The 19,655-nt window shown below is 38.6% G+C and overlaps 2 protein-coding genes across 2 annotated transcripts; one reads left to right on the top strand and one right to left on the bottom strand.

Moving 5' to 3' along the window:
* The first annotated feature begins 3,020 nt into the window (after window positions 1-3,020).
* tmem263 (transmembrane protein 263) lies at window positions 3,021-12,052 on the top strand. The gene is made up of 3 exons (XM_004069708.4): window positions 3,021-3,514; window positions 8,467-8,533; window positions 10,817-12,052. The coding sequence occupies exons 2-3, from the start codon at window positions 8,467-8,469 to the stop codon at window positions 11,113-11,115; spliced, it is 366 nt and encodes a 121-aa protein (XP_004069756.1). The 5' UTR covers window positions 3,021-3,514; the 3' UTR covers window positions 11,116-12,052.
* Window positions 12,053-14,611: 2,559 nt separating this feature from the next.
* On the bottom strand, window positions 14,612-17,401 carry LOC100049432 (choriogenin H). The gene is given in 9 exon segments (NM_001104807.2): window positions 14,612-14,803; window positions 14,888-14,963; window positions 15,047-15,194; window positions 15,376-15,568; window positions 15,655-15,812; window positions 15,931-16,028; window positions 16,107-16,291; window positions 16,382-16,703; window positions 16,929-17,401. Coding segments are annotated over 9 exon segments (1,731 nt in total). The 5' UTR covers window positions 17,370-17,401; the 3' UTR covers window positions 14,612-14,693.
* Window positions 17,402-19,655: the final 2,254 nt, after the last annotated feature.

The raw sequence follows: 19,655 nt of genomic DNA, 5'->3' as shown, positions 1-19,655 counted from the left end.
TGTTCCTTTTTGAACCACACAGAATAGATGACAGAGGCAGCGTGGAAGATTAGAGATGGGGGACAAGGGTACTAGAAAGGAGAAAGGGGTTAAAGAAGATGGATAATGATTACAGAAACACTACAGGAGAGGGCAGGATTATAAACACAAAGATGTTCGAGGCTCATCATTATACTGTCACATGTAGATGTTTATAAAAAGGGCTGGGCCTGTCCAAGGACACACACACTCAAGTACCACAAACCCTACACACAAATGTATATTGACATGTACTAAATACAGATAAAGATCCTCTCACATTCACATACATATATGCATACCAGCAAACACATGTCAAGCATGTATCATTTCTGCATGTGCACAAGTGTCCTGTTTGTGAAAAGGTGAGCAGTCACTGATGCTGGTGAGTGTTTATGTTCTACTGTGGCCATGATGTTACACAATGTGAGTAATACAAAAGAGGTGGAGCGTCCGGTCACCTACACATCAAGCCCTCCCCTAACTGTTCCAAAGTTAGACTTTGGAACTTTAAATTAAGATTTATATTGAGTTGAACATAAGGCGTTGTCTTGCTTCGGAACCGGCTTTCTATGGTCTTTTGGAGAATGATAATTTTTGGGGTTTTGGCAATTGCGGGTGACAAACACACCCAGTATGGATATGATAAAGCGTAGCCTTCGATGGTAACACTTACCTTTCAATCAAAACACTAAGCACATCAGTTTTGCACAAAATTTGATTTCAACCCTAAAATAAAATGACTACATTCAACAGAATCCACCCTGTGTTTAGTTTATGGATAATAAAGTTAACCGCTGTGTTTACTCTGCAAGTCTCACCCCAGTTACTTTTGTTTTCAAACCAAACCAAACTGTTTGGGCAAAAAATTTAACTTCAGAATCAGAATCCTTTATTGTCATTACATAATAAAACTATGAAATTGTAGTAGCTTTGCAGTGGTAAAAAATACTGTAAATCTTATCAAAATAAGTACAGAAAACCATTCAATACACATATGAAAAAAAATAGAATAAAGTGGAGGGCAATAAAGTGGAACATAATAAATGATGAAAAGTCAGTTATAGCACAGAAAGTCCGTTATTGCACACATACGTGAACAGAATCATGAATCTAAGATAGTCATCTCCTAGTTTCAGTTTTACCAAGACTAATGCAACCAGTAAGCTGGATATTAAAAGTGCATTTAAATTCTAAAATAATGATATTATGATTTCATTTTCCTAAGTTTTATGTCATAAAAGAAAGTACGCACAGTTCCTTTCAACTTGTCATTATGAGAAAACTGTTTGTATACCCAGATTAAACCTTAAGAGGTAGATTTTTGTTTAAAATATTAATTTAAGCAGTTTGATGTTTTTATGCTAGCGTCATCTGTGTCTCTGGGAAAAAAAAGATTGTGAGTAGGGGTGGACTTGTTTGCATTTTAGATTTGCATGTTTCCTGCAAAAGGGTAAATGCCTGCAGTCTTTAATTTTTCAAATATCTTGCACCATTCACTTACTTTTTCAGGTCTGATTTAGGAACTATTTATCATTCAAAATGTCATGGGCTTTATTTTACTCTCACAATCGGAATATATTCTGTGAAATGACAAATTTAAATTTAGAAGGTGCATCAGATTATTCATCCATCCATTTTCTTACCCTGCTGTATCCCTTTCAGGGTCACGGGGCTACCAGAACCTAACCTAGCCACTGTTGGGTGAAGTCGAGGTACATAGAACAGGTTGCCAGCCTGTTGCAGGGCCACACAATCACACACATTTGTACTGTTTCCTGTGGGGAATTTACTCTTAGTCACAACTCGGGACATTTTAAGGTACTTAGTCAACCTATGAAGCAGGTGTGGACTGTGGGAAGAACTGGAGAGCTTGGAGAAAAACCAACACGTGCGCCGGAAGAACGTGCAAGCTCTGCACAGAAAGGTCCCAGTTGGAATTTGAATCAGGGCCATCTCACTGAGGCAAAGGCGCTAACCACTGCACCGTTGTTCAGCCCCACGCTTCGTAATATCAACAAGGAAAATGTTTAAGACAAAATATGTTTCATTAATAATCTGCATGGGTAATAAACCAACATTGGAGTATATATTTTCCAATGGTTTTTTTCTTTTGTAATTTTGATATCATATCCGGCAAGGCAGGGGAGTAGGTATAGTTTATAAAGTAAGCCAAAAGGTTTTTAATCTGAAGCAATACAAATGGATGTAAACAAGAAATCAAAGCTGGATTAGGCAAATGCCTTATCAAGTCTTAATGTTTATCAATTTGTGAAAATTTAAGATTAAAATTTGTCTTTTAGTTGATTCTGTTGAATACCAATTCAAGGCAAGGCAATTTAAATTGAACAGCACATTCTGCACAGAGTGTGAGGCAATTGAGAGTTCTTTAATGTGCCTTTATAGCAAAGCCAAATTTTTCTTGTAGATTTACTTCCATTGATCCTAAAATATGCAAATATGATTACCATTTTTACTTGTTTTGATTACATTCTTTAACTATTTAGTTGATATTTTAATAATAATAGATAATAAACTGATAAACCATAAAACCTCATTTCCAAAAAGTGCTAAACCTAAAAAAAAACAACGTTACTTACTTTAGGACACAATATCATCCCCTAAAGAAATAATTTAATGCCATTTTTATTTTATTTTCAATGAAAATAAAATGAGGGGGAAATTACTGCAGTGGTGATTTCCACGCTATAAAGAATTACAATAAAATGAAGAAAGTTGTTTATATACCATATTATTATTGTTATTGCTATTGTTTATCAAAAAGGTTTTAAGATACTGACCAAATTTGGTAATTTCTCAGGAGCAGAAAAATCCTACTCGTGGAACTTGTCATATTTATTTTTTAAAAAAAAAGGTAAACTGAATATCGGAAGCTGTTATTGCTCTGTTTGGCATCTACGATCTTTGATTTGCTTACGTATTCTTACGTAGTTCCACCTGTATAAATAGGGCGGTGCTTGGTCTGTGTAAAGCAAAAAAAAAAAAAAAAAACGTCCCTTCCGCTAAAGTTGGCACAACAATATGATATTGCAAACTTCATCTTCTTTATGTTACATCACCAAAATTTTATTTTTTCAATTATAACAGACAGACAATGAGGATTTTTTTAAATCTTAAATTCGGTTTAACATTTGATTTAAAAAGCAAATAATCCATTATAATATCATATGCGATCTTAGATGTCTTAATAGGGAGATATATCGCTAAGAGTAACTCTTAAAAACACAAGTGGGATGCGTGTATTTGCTGCGCAGCAGCTCCAGACTGTGAACAGGGTGTACCTCTGTGTGCTTAATGGGTGGAGCAGAAGAGCTCCTCCAAAATAACACAGTCAACAGAGGCCAGCGTTATCAGCAGCAGCGGCGGCGGCGGGCAGCAGCAGAAGCTACCTCCCTCCAGGACTTGGGGACCTGAAAACATCAGTGTCCGTTATTTCAAGCCAAGTGACCAGAATTGGCTGCAAACATTCACGACGGTGAGTTTTTTTTTTACAACAGCTAGCTCGGGGTTCGGTTTTTGTCACGAGAATGCGAGAGGGAAACTTCCGTCCCTTTCGAAAACAAGACGTTACCCCTTGTTATGTAGCTAAAAAACACACACACACACGCACGCGCGCTCGACATTCATTGGTCTCTCATTTGGGAAAATACTAAACCCCTGAGCGAGGAGAAACAACTAAAATCCGATTTTAACTCGCTCGACGCTCGAACTAGAATATTCTACTGAAGACGCTAAAGCTGCTTCAGTTTGAACCAGACGCGATGTGTTTATAAAAAAGACGTCATTGACTCAGAAATGTAAAAAAAACATCAACAACAAGCTCGTCAAAACACCCGTTTTTGATTGATAGAAAAACAGTTTCGCTCTGTTTAAATATTGTTTTCTAGTTTAATCGAGTTTACGTAAAATTGGCTGCTAATAGTAGTTCGACAGAGAAGCACACAATGCCAAAAACCAAACAAATTGAGCTTACATATGATACAAATAAAATAAAGTTGAACGCGGTGTATTTAAAAAAGAAATACATATTTTATATTTAGCTACTGTCTGAGATGATGGTTGAAATCTCTGAGATGATCTATAGCCAAAAAGCTTCTTTGTTTTTTTCCCTTTAAATTCAAACGTAGCATTTATTTTGAGCCTAGTTGCTATGATAGTTTTAATATTTGTAATTATTTTTATTGTAGTGTTTTATTTCGCCTCCCCTGATGTCAGCTGGGAAAGGCCTCAGACCTCCCCAGTGACCCTTAACAGGATGAAGGGTAAACTAACATAAACAAGCCAAAAAGGCTTTGAAATCAAATAACAGGCCTTAATCTAAAGTTATAATATTTAGTCTTTCTATCATTACATTTCATTTGACATGATTGGGTTGATCAGTACCAGATAAGTTAAGTAGCGTATTGTTTTGCTCCAAGTATAAGTTGCAGCACAAAAGAAAAGCATTATAAAAAAAAATAATAATATACAAGTCAAACATTTATTCAACAAAATAAGGAAACAAGATAACACATTTCATCTTGAAAGTAGGGCTGGGCGATATGACCTAAAAATAAAATCTTTTTTTTTTACACCAATTTTGATTTCTGATTACAATCGTTTTTTCTTTTTTTTCACTTCTTGTATTTTTTTTGTTAGCAAAAATTACAAATGACAATATATACTTAACCAAAACGCTTATGTTTTAACAACCTCGTTTGGGAGTTGACCCGGATTCAAAGTGCAATTAAATAAAAGTGTCTGTTTTCCAGGTGTTGCAGACCTACTTTTGGTTGATGAAACCCAAATCTGAATGTGTTGCCTACCCATACGGCTCCTCCCTATTGCTCCAATTGTAGGGACATTTGGAGCTGTAATGGTGTCCAAACTGTTGTTTTTTTTTAAGAGGGAGTCATAAATACTATGGGCTGTATATCCCTCCGCCGGTAGGGTCGTAGGTCGTACTTGTGACGCGGCGGTGGAACTCATTTTTTCATGTGCGTGTGCTTTGAAGCACAGAAGTTTACTTTTAATAGTAGTTTACACTTTTGTTTTTTTTGCATGACTGTTTAAAGTTATAAAATCAATGTTATTTAGTTTTCAAACGCTGGTAGCTACGTGCTCACTTAGACGATCATCCAGTCGTAGTAACTTCTGGATCTGGAGACCGTATTTTTCTCTCCACTTGGAGGGCTAAATGTTGGCTTGGGAGAAGCCATAAGGGTAGGGAATGATTGTGGATTTGGCCTAGGCCTTCATACATATTTTGCAGCATGTGGTTTGTTGCTCCAAGTCTTGAATTAAAATAATAGAACCAGGTCTACATAACTGAAGAAACTGTTCCTTTATTGGGTTCAAGCTCCTCTTTGCCAGATGCCTCTTTAACGTCTGCCTGCGCCTTGCGAAAGAGGGGGGGGGGGGGACCCCCACCACTACCACCACATTTTCTCAAGAATACATTTTCTTAAACATCAAATTCAAATAAATCGATTAATGGATAACAATAGACAAAAACAATGAGTTAATATATACTCTTTGTACTACTGTATTTAACTTCATGAAACATAGGGTGTTTCCAAATTCGAGGGCTGCATCCTTTAATACTTCCTGTGCGACATTGGCCGGGTCCTTCGTCGAGCGGGTAGCCCGAATGTTAGCAGCTGTGAATTTGGACGAGTCTAGCCTTTAGATAATTCCAGTCGTTACTTCAGCAAATGTCTTTTCGCCTAGAAACTGTGAGTCCAAAACAGAGAGGAATACGGTAGTGAACCAGGCATGGAGCTCAAAATTGTTCTGGCTTATTTTGTCCAACTTTTAATCTTGAAGGTGTAAATGGGTCCTACTTCACAGTCCGCCATTGCTTTAAGAAAATCTCCTGTTTGGACGCAATGCATCTTGGGATATAGACAGCATAGAAGGATACACCAGACCAATCCTTGAAATCGGAAAAGTATTTGGGGCATTTGGAGCTGTAGTGGTGTCCGAACTGTTGTCTTTGAAGGACTCGTTGAATTTGGACGGCACTTGTCGGGGCGCTGTGACATAAGAAGCCTACAAATGCAGCCCAGGACGAACGCAGCCCCCGAATTTGAACACAGCCATAGAAAGATAAGTGTCTAGTATATCAGCACAGCAAATGATCAACAGTTAAGTATCCATGGCACAAAAAAACATGCAAACAAATCAACTAAACTCTTTATCTCACTTCAAATCACTGAATTCCTCATCCTCTGTGTAGCTTCTTCTTCTGCTTTGCTGTCAGTCGCAATTACTGAAACAAACACATATACAGCGCCCTCCAGTGGTTGTTAGTGGGAAAATAACAAACATGCAGCCTATTTATTTTTAAAGAAATCACATACAAGTCGCACCCCCAGCCAAACTTTACAAAAAACCACAGCCTATACTCCGAAAAACACGCTGGCTTCTGGTTTACACTTTTTTTGGGGTCATATTTGACCTGTGCAGTTCATTTGCAACATTACCAAGGACACAATATCCACAATTCTTCTTATTTCATTATAATTGGTCTTAAAGCTGTGGTGAGACAGCCCCCATTTATACGTACTGTATTACGGCTAAAAATATAGTAGCAGCACGTTTTACATTTCTACAAAACCACTAAAATATCACAATTTTACACACATAGGCAAAGGCTAACCAGAGGATGGTTTAAAAACAACATAGATAAAACAGTCTAAAGGAAAACCAAACTAGCTTCATGTTCTAGCCGTTAAATGAAGTATTTTGACTCCATTATGATCCACAAGGACTCTATGCAAATAATGCAGTAATCCCTCAGACATATTATTTACATAAAAGCTAAGGATTTTCTGGATCACAGTCTGATAGAAAAATATAGTTTTGTAATTGTAATATTGGGAAATGAATCTTTTAAATGTTCTGTATTAAGAACAAAGTATTTTTACTCTCCTATTGGCAGCCTGTAACATAATGAGGGAAAAAAGCACAAAATGAAACATGCATACAGCAAATTATCTGAGAATTAATTAATGCCACTTATTGTATTTTTCAGAATATTTTCCTTTTTTTTTGCATAGTTTAGGGTGTGAGTTTAACTTAGCTCTGACTTGTGATTTAAAAAAAAAAGGCAACAATTGCTAGATGGCACTGTAGGTGTACATATCCGTTTTTGCCTTTTTACAGCAAGGCAGAGGAAGAAGCAGCGCCTTGTTCCTTGTTCCAAGGCAACACAGAGGATGAAGAATTTAATGGATCTAGTGAATTTAAGTGATATAAAGAGTTTAGTTGCATGTTCTCTTTGCCATGGTTGTCTCATATGTTGCACTAATATACTAGATTCCTTCCATGTTTCATGAAGCTAAATGAGCATCTGTCTATTATCTATTCCATTATTATGATTTGCCTTTCAAGATGAAGTGTCTATTCTTGTTTCTGTATTAAATACATTTCTCCCAACATTGCAATTTTACTATGCATTTTTCCACTGCTGCGACTTATAATCGAGTGACTTGTAGTTTGAAAAGTACGACAATTCCTTTTACTACATAAAAGTTGTGTTCAAAATAAAATAAAAAAGTCAGTCTTAATTTTTTGACAATTCAAAAATTTATTTTTTTAAATTTAAAATTACATAGTTTTGAAAAAAGAAGCAGCACTGGTCTGTTTTTGATTATGCCTCAAATGCATTTTGGAGGTGTGCCAATGATCTTATACAGTGTCTTAAGTGCACACCCATGAAGTACTTCATAGATTCTTTTACCAAACTCTTGTGAATGATCTAAAGGCAATTTACGATTATCAGCTGACTAATGGTTGCTAGCTAAAACATGTGACATTCATTTGATAAGACTTTTACACATTTAGTTAGAACTACAGTCTTATCCAGGTCAGCTTTTGGGTTTTAGGAGCAAAAACACTTTTCATAATTAGAATTGCTAAAGCATTGTTACAAAATAGTCAAACAATAATTTAAAAAATAATACCCAAAATATATATGTTACTATAGGTTTTAAGTCTTCATGAATTAAAACTTTAAACATCTTTTCCACACGCAGACTGCTGCTTTTGAGCAGCCTTTTGTTTTGTAAGCAGTTCTTTAGCTTAGTGAACAGGTCTGCCTTGTTTTTGCGTGGCAGCACTCGCAAAGTTGATAGATTTATTTTCAGTGCACACTATTTCCACAACAGCCCTGCCTTCAGGAGGATTTGACCCTTTTCAACCCTTCTTTACCTCACTTGTGTCAAATACAGCATCTCATTCAAGGCGCCTAAGCTAAAAACCTGCAGGGGTTATTTATGTCCGTGTTAATAGGAAATATACTGCGGTTCTTCTGCACAGCTTACAGCAGGAACAGAAATAAATGATGGGTGAGATAAAAACCTTTTGAACTTCAGGACTATTGCTAGTGTCCTGTCCTGTCTCGTCTTGCTTCTTTTGGCTTGATTCTGTGATTTCTGTTCTCAGATGAGTCAGGCAGAGCAGGTGCCTGAGGACATGCCTGCATACCACAACGATGAGACAGGAGCTGCAGGTAAGCTTACCTTCCTTGACATTTGAGAATACTATTCAGCAATTTGAAAAATGTCAATTGCTCAAAAGAAACAGTTTTGTATCAGGCGATTAAACTTTAAACACTAAATGTCTCCAGTGTGTGCCTCTGCTTTTTATGAACTGATCATCTTCTGGTGGAGCTAAACTTAAAAGAATAAAATCTCACTTTTAGCAATTGCTGACATTCAAGTACCTAACTGCTCAGCTCTGAGGACATTTCTAAATGTACTTTTAGTATTTGCATTTTTTGTATTTGTATTGTTTTAATGTCAATAAAAGTTTTTGTAAAAAACTTTAAAACATTTGGAAAAATGTAGCCTCTTTGGCAGCTTATGGCATCATTTGACCTGAAAAATAATTTAAAAGTCAAACAGTTCAGCAGGTTGAGCTACTTTATTTGTTTTGTATTTATCTGCTTTTTTTTAAAAAAAAGAAAAAAATAATAGTTTTGAGAGAGATTTAGCACATTTTGATGATACAACAGTTCTCTGGCGCTTCAAGGGAAGCTCTTCACACCCGGTGAAATGCAAATTCCTGTTAATTTACTGGGATCCATCTGTTCTGTGTTCTGTGCAGTGAGACCAGAGAAAAAACTACAAAGCGTGCCCTTAAAATACATATTTATTTTATTAAGATCTTTATTCTACACACCTTTTTTTTAACCTTTAAACTGTCTTCTGTTGTTTGGATTGTGAATGTTGGCATAGAGGTTTCTGTTTGGAGCCTTTAGTGCGCCTGTGTGAACCATAACCATTCTGCCTGCCACAACCGTTCGGGGTCCTTTCGACTGAGGATAACGTCACACTACGGTAACCCCACTTGGACAAACTACGTAGCGTGGAGATCTACATATTTTCATTTCATGTTTCCTTTTGTAACCTTAATTTCTTTTCCCTCATAAGTTGTGTCTGACATTATTCTTCATAGTGTTTATAGAGATATTTTGCCACAACCCAATTTGTAAAAATATCTGTGGCTGTTGGAATGAACCGGCTGCTCCACACAAGCGAACCATGTCTCTGATCAGAGCAGCTGGTGTCTAGTAGCTTCGTGTTTGCAGGCAGGGAAGGTGCTTTGTTTAAGTGTGCGGTCCGGAGAAGGGTTTGGACCGCAGTCCGTTCGGCTGCAATGCACTTAATAATAATCTTAACAATAATAAAAGCACGTTTAGAAGATAATCTTGCTGTGTCGGAGCTGTGTTTGTTTACAACGGACAGCATAATATCTTCTTCTATGGTAGAATAGTAATTTGTAAAAAAAAAAGGATAGTCATTTGTCCAGACCAATCACTATCTGACACGTCGTCGGACCAACGGACAGCCAATCACATAATGTGACGTCAGCACTAGTCGAGGGACCCCGAACAGTTGTTGCAGGCCGAATGGTTATGGTACCGACACCCTCTCTCTTCACATTGTCTTAATCTAAAGTAACTATTTTCTGGGTACAAACTATTTAACCTTGCAGTTTTGACATTTACAACTAAAATGAACTTTTTTCTTTCACCTTCTTTTGCTAATTTAGTATTGGTTAAAGTAGTGGCGCCTTCTTGTTTAATGCACTTTAAATGCTTTTTGAAATAATTTGGCATCTCCTGTTCTCTTTCCTTACTGCACCACTAAAATCATACAAGTTAAAAATTAAAATAAAAAAATTCTGATTCTAAATTTAAATGTAATCGGAAAAAAAAGACCCGTCATCAAAATGTCTACAATAGTTAATAAAGAGTGACATTATTAGCATGAGCTGAGTAATGTAAAGGTATGTGATGATCCTGGTGTTGCGCAATCTAGGCAGCGCTTCGACCGTCTCAGCCAGAGCCCACTACCCCCTCCCCTTTCCTTCTCACACACGCGAGCCCGTGTGTGACAGGAGCGCAGCTGCACGGGACTTCAGTTCAAAGGTTTCAGGCTGTTACAAAAACTGTGATATTACAATAGTTGATCACTAGTGTCACAGATTTTTTTTCCAAGCACCAAGCCGCTGTCACCCGGGCAATTGCCCGTATTACCTGTGCCTAAAACCGCTACTACTGCGCCCCCCCCCCCCGGCAACGCATCCCACTATTTGAGAAGCACTGATTTAGAGTAACCAATTAGCCCATGAAGTATGTTTTTGGACAGTTGGAGGAAGCCAGAGTGTGTGGAGAAAACCCACGCCCAGATTCGAACCAGGAACTTCTCACCATGAGAGCGTTAACCACTGCACCACCATGCACGGAGTTCTAAATCTGTTTGTTTCTGCTGTGCTTTTTTAAAAACAGAAAATAACAAAGATCATCCCGAGGCACAACCTGGAATGTTCGGCAGGTTGGCGGGGGGGTTGTACGGAGTCACAAAAGGGGCTTTAGGAGCCACGGTGGGCGGGGTGACCTGGATCGGAGGAAAGAGTCTGGACCTCACCAAGACTGCCGTCAGCACTGTAGTTGCCGTGCCCGTCATGGGAGCAGGGCTGGTGAAAGGGGGAGTGTGTGCCGTGGCTGGGGGCGTCACCGCCGTCGGCGCCGCAGTGGTCAGCAAAGTGCCCATAGGGGGAGGTAAAAAGAAGGACAAAGCCGACTGAAGAGGCGTGGAGCAGAGAAAAGTCAAACCAGCCGAGCTGTTTGGCTCAGACTGTAGTGGAGCGCCTTCCTGTTTCCATCTGGGGAAAAAAGAGCAGCAGACTCACAGCTCTGTGCATATCTTTAGGTTTTTTTTGGAGGGGAACGATCCCCGCCCTGCCTCAGTTTCTTTTTCTGTTACAATTACAAGTTTATGCTCACTGATTGGTGTATGCACAAGTATGTGTTTAGAGTTTATAAAGCAGCTGCAGAAGAAGAAAAAACCTACAGAGGAAAACTGCACAGAAGCTAAACTGTTTGTGGAAAACAATCACCGAGTATGGATGCACAAAAAGGAGGTGTTGGGATTTAAAACATTAAGGTTCTCTTTGAATTCCACAGTTTAATTTCACATCTCATTTGTTCAGTGAGCAGATGTGGTATTCTAGAGGTGTTGCTGGATTTCATTTGATCTTTTTTCCCCCTTCTACTTCCCTCTCTGTGTCACACCTCTTGTATTTATGTTGTCAGCTGTATGAATGGTAACTCCTGCTTTTGATAAGGTTTTTACTGCAGTAAATATTGTGTCACAGTAAGTATGAAAAGGCTCCCTTATTTTTATACATGACCTTTTCTTTATATGTGTCCTTGAAAACAAAAATAAATAAAAAATATTTGCAAATAATTTTCATCTCTTTTTCCAAAACAAAGGAAAAATGGAACATTGGTAACTTTGTTTTTTGTCTTTATTATTTAGCGGGATTGGAAGCTTCTTATGTTTACAACAATAATGCTTGAGTACAAGATGTTTGAACAACTTTTTGGTTATTGGTTATAATTATAGATGAGTTTTTTTGTTATTCAAGCATGGCAGTGATTTGTATTTCCTTTCATTTTTGTGTTTTTCTTCTTTTTTATACTTCTAAAATCTATTAAAAATTATTCAATATAAAAGAAAAACTGGTGAAATTTATTTTTACATACTTTTAAGATTTTATAAATTTAATAGACCACAGGTAAATTCTAAAAATAAAGAATAAATGGACTCTTCTGGACCTTGTTTTAAAGCCACTGATAAAATACTGTGATTATTTTGGTAAACATTGCAATGTATTAGTCACATACTTTTTGCATAACACTCAATTTTTGCTCTAAGACACAGAAGTTTAACTGGCTACTTACAATTTCTCTACTATTTAATTTTTGAACAACATTTTCCATCCATCCAATCATTTTCCAAACCTGCTCAACATGGTGATGCTGGAGCCTATCCCAGTTACTGTTGAACGGTCTGCTACAGGTCAACACTTTCACACGTAGGGACAATTAAGAATCACCAATTAAGCAATGAAACATGTTTTAGGACTGAGAAAGCCGGAGAGCACGTGTTCGGGGAAAACATGGAAACTCTTCACAGAAAAGGTCTGTCGGGATTCAAACAAGGGGCCTTCTGGAAGTGAGAGTGCTGACCACTACATCACAGTGCAGCCCTAGTATAATATACAGATAAAGTACATTCAATTTATGCTTTAATTTGCTACCAGTTAAAATATCCCACTCCTTGAGGTTAAATAAACTGTGAATGACACACAGGTAAGGCACTTAAAATGGTTGCATGAGTTCCTTTTATCTCTCAAAAGAAATTGGTTGTAACTACTCTACCAGTAATTTTTGCAAAAAATACAGCAACACATTACACTGGACTTTGTTTTCTCAGTATCAGATGGCACATGGAAATGAACTGATAAGAACAACATCCAGTTTATAAGACCCCAATACAGTCACGGTAACCTTACATTTTATTTGTCCTTGGTGTTTGTTTTTCAATGATGCAATGTTCCAGGTTTAGGCAGAGCAGATGTTCTTCAGGGAAAATGAACCAACACTACAATCATGTGATTGGGGCAATGCAACAAAGAATGGTAACAAATCTGCGTGCAGACTCACATTTTAGTTTTTTAGTACAGATAAGTGCCTGCATGGGCTTAAAACTTAATGTATTTGTTGCTCATTTACATCAGTTGTGTTGTAAAACCATTGTTTGTGTGACTTAAAAAAAAGGAAACAACACCCGTTTTTTGTCTGAGTCAACTCTTTTGTTAATTTTCTGCTAGAGGACTGGAGACCTTTTTTGTTGTACCTGCCTAATTCTTTATAAACGTTTTTTTATCTATGTATTTTGCCTGTGTTATTTTATGTTTTTGTTTATTTGGGGAAAAAAATGTAATCCAAAGAAAGTTATTACTAATAATCTACATATGAGAACACGTCACATCTTAAGGTCAGTTTTGCACTCTCCCAATCTTTGTCCACACCACATTTTGCCAATTTAAAACCAGGTGAATGCATCGTTCTTTCATGTTTGTGCTTCACAAGCTTGAAAAACTTTTTACAAATACCTCATCTTGAAAAACACTCAGTGGGGATTATTTTTTCCAACTCCATGACTCAGAAACTTGGGCTAAACCCAACACGCTCATAGAAAAAAACAAAAAAAGGTTTAACCTCAAATGGCCAAAGCTTATCATAGGTGCTCACAGAAATCTGACTTCCTCATGTAAACATGCATGCATCCCAAATTCTTCCTAGAAAAGTTAAAATCCCATCATCTGTCACACACTTAGGTGACGGATCCTCCTGTCCCCTGGAGGAGCGGTGAGCTACAGACACAGCCACGCTCTAAAACCATTTGGTGGTTTAACCACCCAATCCGACCACTTAATGCTGAATGTCAAGCAGGGAGGCATTGGGTCCCATTTTTAGAGTCTTTGGTATAATTCGGCCTGGATTTGAACTCACGACATTCCAGTCACAAGACACTCAACCCCAAGGCCACTGAGCTGGTACTACTGCTGGTACAACCGGTACAACTGTTTTCTAAATGTCAAAAGGTAAATTATGTATTCACATTTTTACTTCAACAAATTAAAAGCAGAAAAGAACAATCGCAGATTGCTGAGTAGCTGTCCAGCTCATTTTTAAAATAATTGTTTTTGTCTCCACAGATGTGAGCGTACCCTGCATTAACCCAGATTTTTTTGCCAATCGTTTTTTGTTTATTTATCCAGTATTTGACAAGGGTTGACCTGTACTGTGATCTAAAAACTGATAACAGGGTACTGAAATGTTTTATAAAACATGTTAAGATATTAAAACAGTTTATAATATGTTTTTTTTTATTGTTAATTTAGTTGCGTAGCTATACTGGATTTTTTTTTTAATTGATCGTATTAATCTTTGTTTGCAGTGTTTTTATGTACTGGAAAAGGTTTGACAGTAAAAACATGTTAAAGGTGAAATGGATTATCGGACTTTATGTTTGTGATGTTGCACTAAATACAGTCGCACTTGACCCTTAAATATAGACCTAGAAAAGAGACACACTGAATTGTTTGGTAAAGACATTTTGAAGAAAGGTTTTTTTTCTACATGAACAAATGTAGTTAACTTGTTATTGATGTAATTTGTCTTATTTAGATGTTTTTTGGAACACATTTCAAACATCTGCAACAGCTTTTTCATTTTATGCATTTAATTTTGACCCATGATGAAACAGATTTTCAAAATGTTATTTTTTCTGAACACTGGAGCTTCTGTCGGTTCACTGTTCAGATGGTTCGTCAGCGGCGGCGAGCATGAGCACTTCTCCAGACGATACCACAACCCTTCTTTCATCCGTTCTAATGGCCACAGCTTCAGTATCTCTACCTTCTACAAAGAGACATAAAACATAGTCAGTGATTAGTGGTCACGTTGATTACAAAAAGTATGAAAGATTATAAATTAGACTCCTACTTCTTCTGCTGCATGAGGGTTCACAGCTGACTCCTTGTCCTGGAACGCATGCAGCTGTGCTACAGTGAATATACACCTGGTAGAAAAATACAGGTTAGAAGGCCAGTTAAAACTTTATCTGAGAAGAAGAAGTTGTTCTCAAAGTAATTTAGAACTCACCTTTTCCCTTAGTGGTTCCATTGAATGAGGATCAACAAAAGTAAACATCTTGAACAGGAAGCGACTGTGATGAGTTGGGAATGGCAGACCAGAGGAATGATCAATTGGAACCAACGCGGACAGGTAACGATCATCTGCATATGGACACCTAGACGGAGAAAGGTAAAGCAGAAGTAATTTTTGCTTCAGCAAAGGCTTTTGAATAAATTCGAATGGTAAAAGAACAATGGTAGATTTCATTAAACCAGACGATTTTAAAATATGCAAGATTCTGAGTTTTGTTTGAACAAAAAATGGTCTTTATGGGATGAATTGGTGTTTTTCTTTACCCGTCAATCAAAATGTCCCACTGGGGCAGGCTGAAAGCATTGGGGCTTGTGGTTGCCCAACAGCGTCCAAGAGTCAGAACCAGATTTGGATCCGTTCTGCCAAGGATTTGTACGTCCACGTAGACAGGATCTCTCAGTACCTTTGTCACAGGATAGTCAGCATCCGTGTAGAAAGAGGTGTAGGCTGCCGCCGCTGTGGCAGCAAACAAACGTTACGACATGCAGCTTTTTCAAACGTTTGACAAACATACTGTCTCTGCCAGACTACTGTGCACTGACCTTCGTCGCAACCCTTTGTTTGACACTGCCCATTGGCAATTTGCAAGTACACATTGAGGGGTCCAAGCTCAGCAATGGAAAGAGGACTATCCGGTGGCTGCACTTCCACGACCAGAGTTTCAACAGATGTTGCACGGTATCTGCACTGAAAGAGCAGCCTGACAAAAAGGACTGTGTTAATACACTCTGTTGCATGATTTGATGTTTTTGCCCATAAATATTTGCCCATAAAACATTAGTAAATCTATTTGATTTTGTGCACAAATGATGACCTACTCAAAGGAACTGTCTCTGGTAATAGCTCCAAGCGGTCCAACTCCCACTTCATAAGAGGATGTCATCCGGTTTTCATAGACTATAACCCCAGGCTCTTCCTTTGAATGGTTAAAAAAATAGAGGTGAGACAAAAAAAATCTTCAATGCTTTTAGATGTAAATAGAACTCAGTGTTACCATGACAACAGTGCCGCAATAAGTGACGGGAAAGTAGTAGATGGCGAAAGCTGAATTAGAGTCAGCAGGTCCACAGTCTTGACCCTGGCCCAATAGGGAAATAGTTTCCAGGTCAATGTGAGGTAAGGTGACATCCTTGGCCACCACAACGATGAAGTGTCCATCCTTGGTGCACTGAACGGTTGCTAGAAGAAATAGATTGGAGAAGCGACTGCATCAATCAGCTGTCATCTCATAAGAAGCCTCTGGACATAGCAGTCAGAGCAACCACTTACCTCCTGTTCCAAAGTAGCAGGATTGGCCATCGTGGCAGCAGTCTATGGCATCACATGCAGAAGGAGAGATGTCTGGAACTCCACAGGGGACTCTCACATCGCGGGGCACTTCACAGCTCTTGGGAGGGGGAGGACCAATGGGAGGTGTATTTGGGTTCTTGCCTGGATCTTGAGGCTTTGATGGGTACTGGGGGTTCTGAGGCTGCTGAGGGGCCTGGGGGTACTGAGGCTTTGATGGGTACTGGGGGTTCTGAGGCTTTGATGGGTACTGGGGGACCTGAGGATTCTGAGGGGGCTGAGGCTTTGATGGGTACTGGGGGACCTGAGGATTCTGAGGGGGCTGAGGCTTTGATGGGTACTGGGGGACCTGAGGATTCTGAGGGGGCTGAGGCTTTGATGGGTACTGGGGGACCTGAGGATTCTGAGGGGGCTGAGGCTTTGATGGGTACTGGGGGACCTGAGGATTCTGAGGGGGCTGAGGCTTTGATGGGTACTGGGGGACCTGAGGATTCTGAGGGGGCTGAGGCTTTGATGGGTACTGGGGGACCTGAGGATTCTGAGGGGGCTGAGGCTTTGATGGGTACTGGGGAACCTGGGGCTGCTGAGGATTGCTAGGCTTCCCATCTTGAAACAGCTTAGGATTCTGAGGATACGAAGGATTCTGAGGATACGAAGGATTCTGAGGATACGAAGGATACTGGGGATTCTGAGGAACCTGAGGATTTTGAGGAACCTGAGGATTCTGAGGAGTTTGAGGATACGAAGGATACTGAGGATTCGAAGGCTTCTGAGGAGGGTTCTGTGGCTTCCCTGGGTAGTAAGGCGGCGAAACGTGTTGAGGGTCCTGAGGCTTCGGCTGTGGATAGTATGGAGGGTATGGAACCTTAGGGTCTTGAGGGTTGCCTTTTTGAGCGTCCACTTCGGTCCCCAGGAAAGAACATAGCAGAGCTAGTGCGGAAAAAACCGTGATACTCCAGTGCCTTGCCATGGTCCCACAGCTTTCTGACCTGATGGGTCCCTGAGTGTAAATTTCCCTCTCCTGCTCTATTTATACGTCATCACCTTTGATGCTGTTCAAACTCCTCCTCTCAAACCAAATAGCTACCAATGGCAGGCACTTTACAGCTTCGGTGTATTTTTTTAAAAGTCAGTTTTACGTAATTCATGTGGACTATTCCGTCCGTTTCATAAAATGTCAGAACAGGTCATTGTGTTGGATGATAGAATGAAAGGCCTTTGTGACATCCAGGTCACAGAGACCTTTTCAGGGTCTTTGCAGGCTCGAACTTATTTGTCCGCAAATGTTTGTTTTGATAGTAGGCAATGACAAACACAGTGATCTTTTCCCTGAATTTGCAACAAAACCTAATTTTGTACGAATTTTTGCCTTTTTAATCTTTTGTATGAGGTTATAAGAATGATATTCACACCAAATGTAAATATTGGACAATGATCTGACTGTGCTGAGCATAAATTTCTCCATTGAGAAAAAAACATTTTAACTAGTTCTCCATTGAAAACTAGTTCAAAGGTTATTTTTTTCTTAAACAGGACATACATATTTGTAAAGGGGTGACATTTTAGAATAATATACCAAACTGAATTTCAATATCAATTTTAACCATTAGGTTTCAGGTGAAGGAAAAATTATGTACAGTTTTTTTATTTTTTATTTAAAGACTGTTTATATATTCCAAGATTCCACAAATCTTAATGATAATTAGTGATAATTAAAGTTAATTATCACAGTATTTTTGCATGCATTTTCTATTTGGTGCGTCATAAAACCATATTCTTGCTCTTTCTGTCTGTGGACATACTGTTAGATAGCAACTAGACAAAAATGAAAACAACAAAGAAAAGGTGTTTGAACCCCATAGAGTGAGAACAAATGTAAAACAGCACAGCAGTATTCTGTTAAATTCTAAGTATGTAGTTTAATTATGTAATAGATGATGGCTTTGTCTATGAGTCAACTTTTTTTTTTTCTAAAATGCGTTTGCAGTTGAAAAACAAGTATTTTTATAATTGCATTTTATGAAACCTCAGGTGTCTTCCCTTTCCCCTTGCATGGTCTTCCATGTTTAGAATATAGATTATGTTGTTTTAGGCTGCACAGTGGACAGCGGCTTTGCCTCATATTGGGAAAGCCTTGTTCTAGACCTGAGATCTTGCTCTGTGGACTTTGTATTTTCTCCCCATGCACTGGTCTCCCCCAGGCACTTTAGCTGCCTCCCACAGTCCAACAACATGATTTACTTAAAAAGGATTGCATTTAAGCTAAATGGTGGGGCAGTGGTTAGCACTTTGGCATCACAATAACAAGGCCCTGGTTTGAAACCCGGCCGGGATTCTTTTGAAAGTTTGCCTGCTCTCCCCTTGCATGTGAGGGTTTTCTCTGGGTTTTCCAGCTTCCTCCTACAGTCTAAAAACATGCTTAATAGGTCAGTTGGTTACACTAAACTGTCCCTAGGTGTGCATGTGGGAGTGATTGTGTGCTCTGTGACAGACTGCCAACCTGTCCAAGGTTTGCCCCGCCTTCCCCCAGTAGCCAGGACAGGTTTCTGCAACCCTATGGCTCTGGAAGGGATATAGTGGGTTAGGAAAATTGATGGATGGATGGAAGACTGAATGTCATTCTGTCTTTGTGTGGCCTCACAGTGTCCAGGCTGCACTCTGCCTTTTCCTCTAAGGAGCTTGGATAGGCTCCAGCAACCCCACATAGGACAAGGCAACAGGAAAAAAATTGGTTATTGAACAACAAAATTAATTCAGACAGAGGTACACACATTTGAGTTGTTCAGTGTTAAACCCGGTTTTATTTTTTTTGAATACGGTACTTACTTCACCACAAGGAGGCAGTCTGACAATTTGTCAGCCTCATGTTACATAACTGGCTGAAGTGTACCAAACCCTAACCATAACTCTGATTTCAGAACAGAATTTAATATGTTCTAATTATGACCTAGGAAAAAGAGGTGCAACTGAAACTTGTCAGACATCATGGATTATGATGAGGTTATCACAAAATAACATGTAAAGTTTTAGTATTTTTGTAATGATGTTTCTAGCTAACAAGAACTCAAAATAAATAAATGAAAACTTGTAAAGTATTGTTTAAAGTTCAGGTAGCCCTATGTAGAAGAAAGCCTACTTCTAACATGTTATAATACTGATTATACACAAACTTAAATCGTATAGTGGAAAAACTCTGCTTTAGAAATTGATCTCCCATAGTCTAGGTAAAATCTATTTAAAACTGATCAAAATATGA

This window comes from Oryzias latipes, chromosome 6, assembly GCF_053564925.1.
Source record: "Oryzias latipes strain Hd-rR chromosome 6, Olatipes_Hd-rR_3.1".
NCBI classification, from domain to species: Eukaryota; Metazoa; Chordata; class Actinopteri; order Beloniformes; family Adrianichthyidae; genus Oryzias; species Oryzias latipes.
The sequence above is the reverse complement of the archived record's forward strand: the minus strand, read 5'-3'. Positions and strand labels throughout refer to the sequence as shown.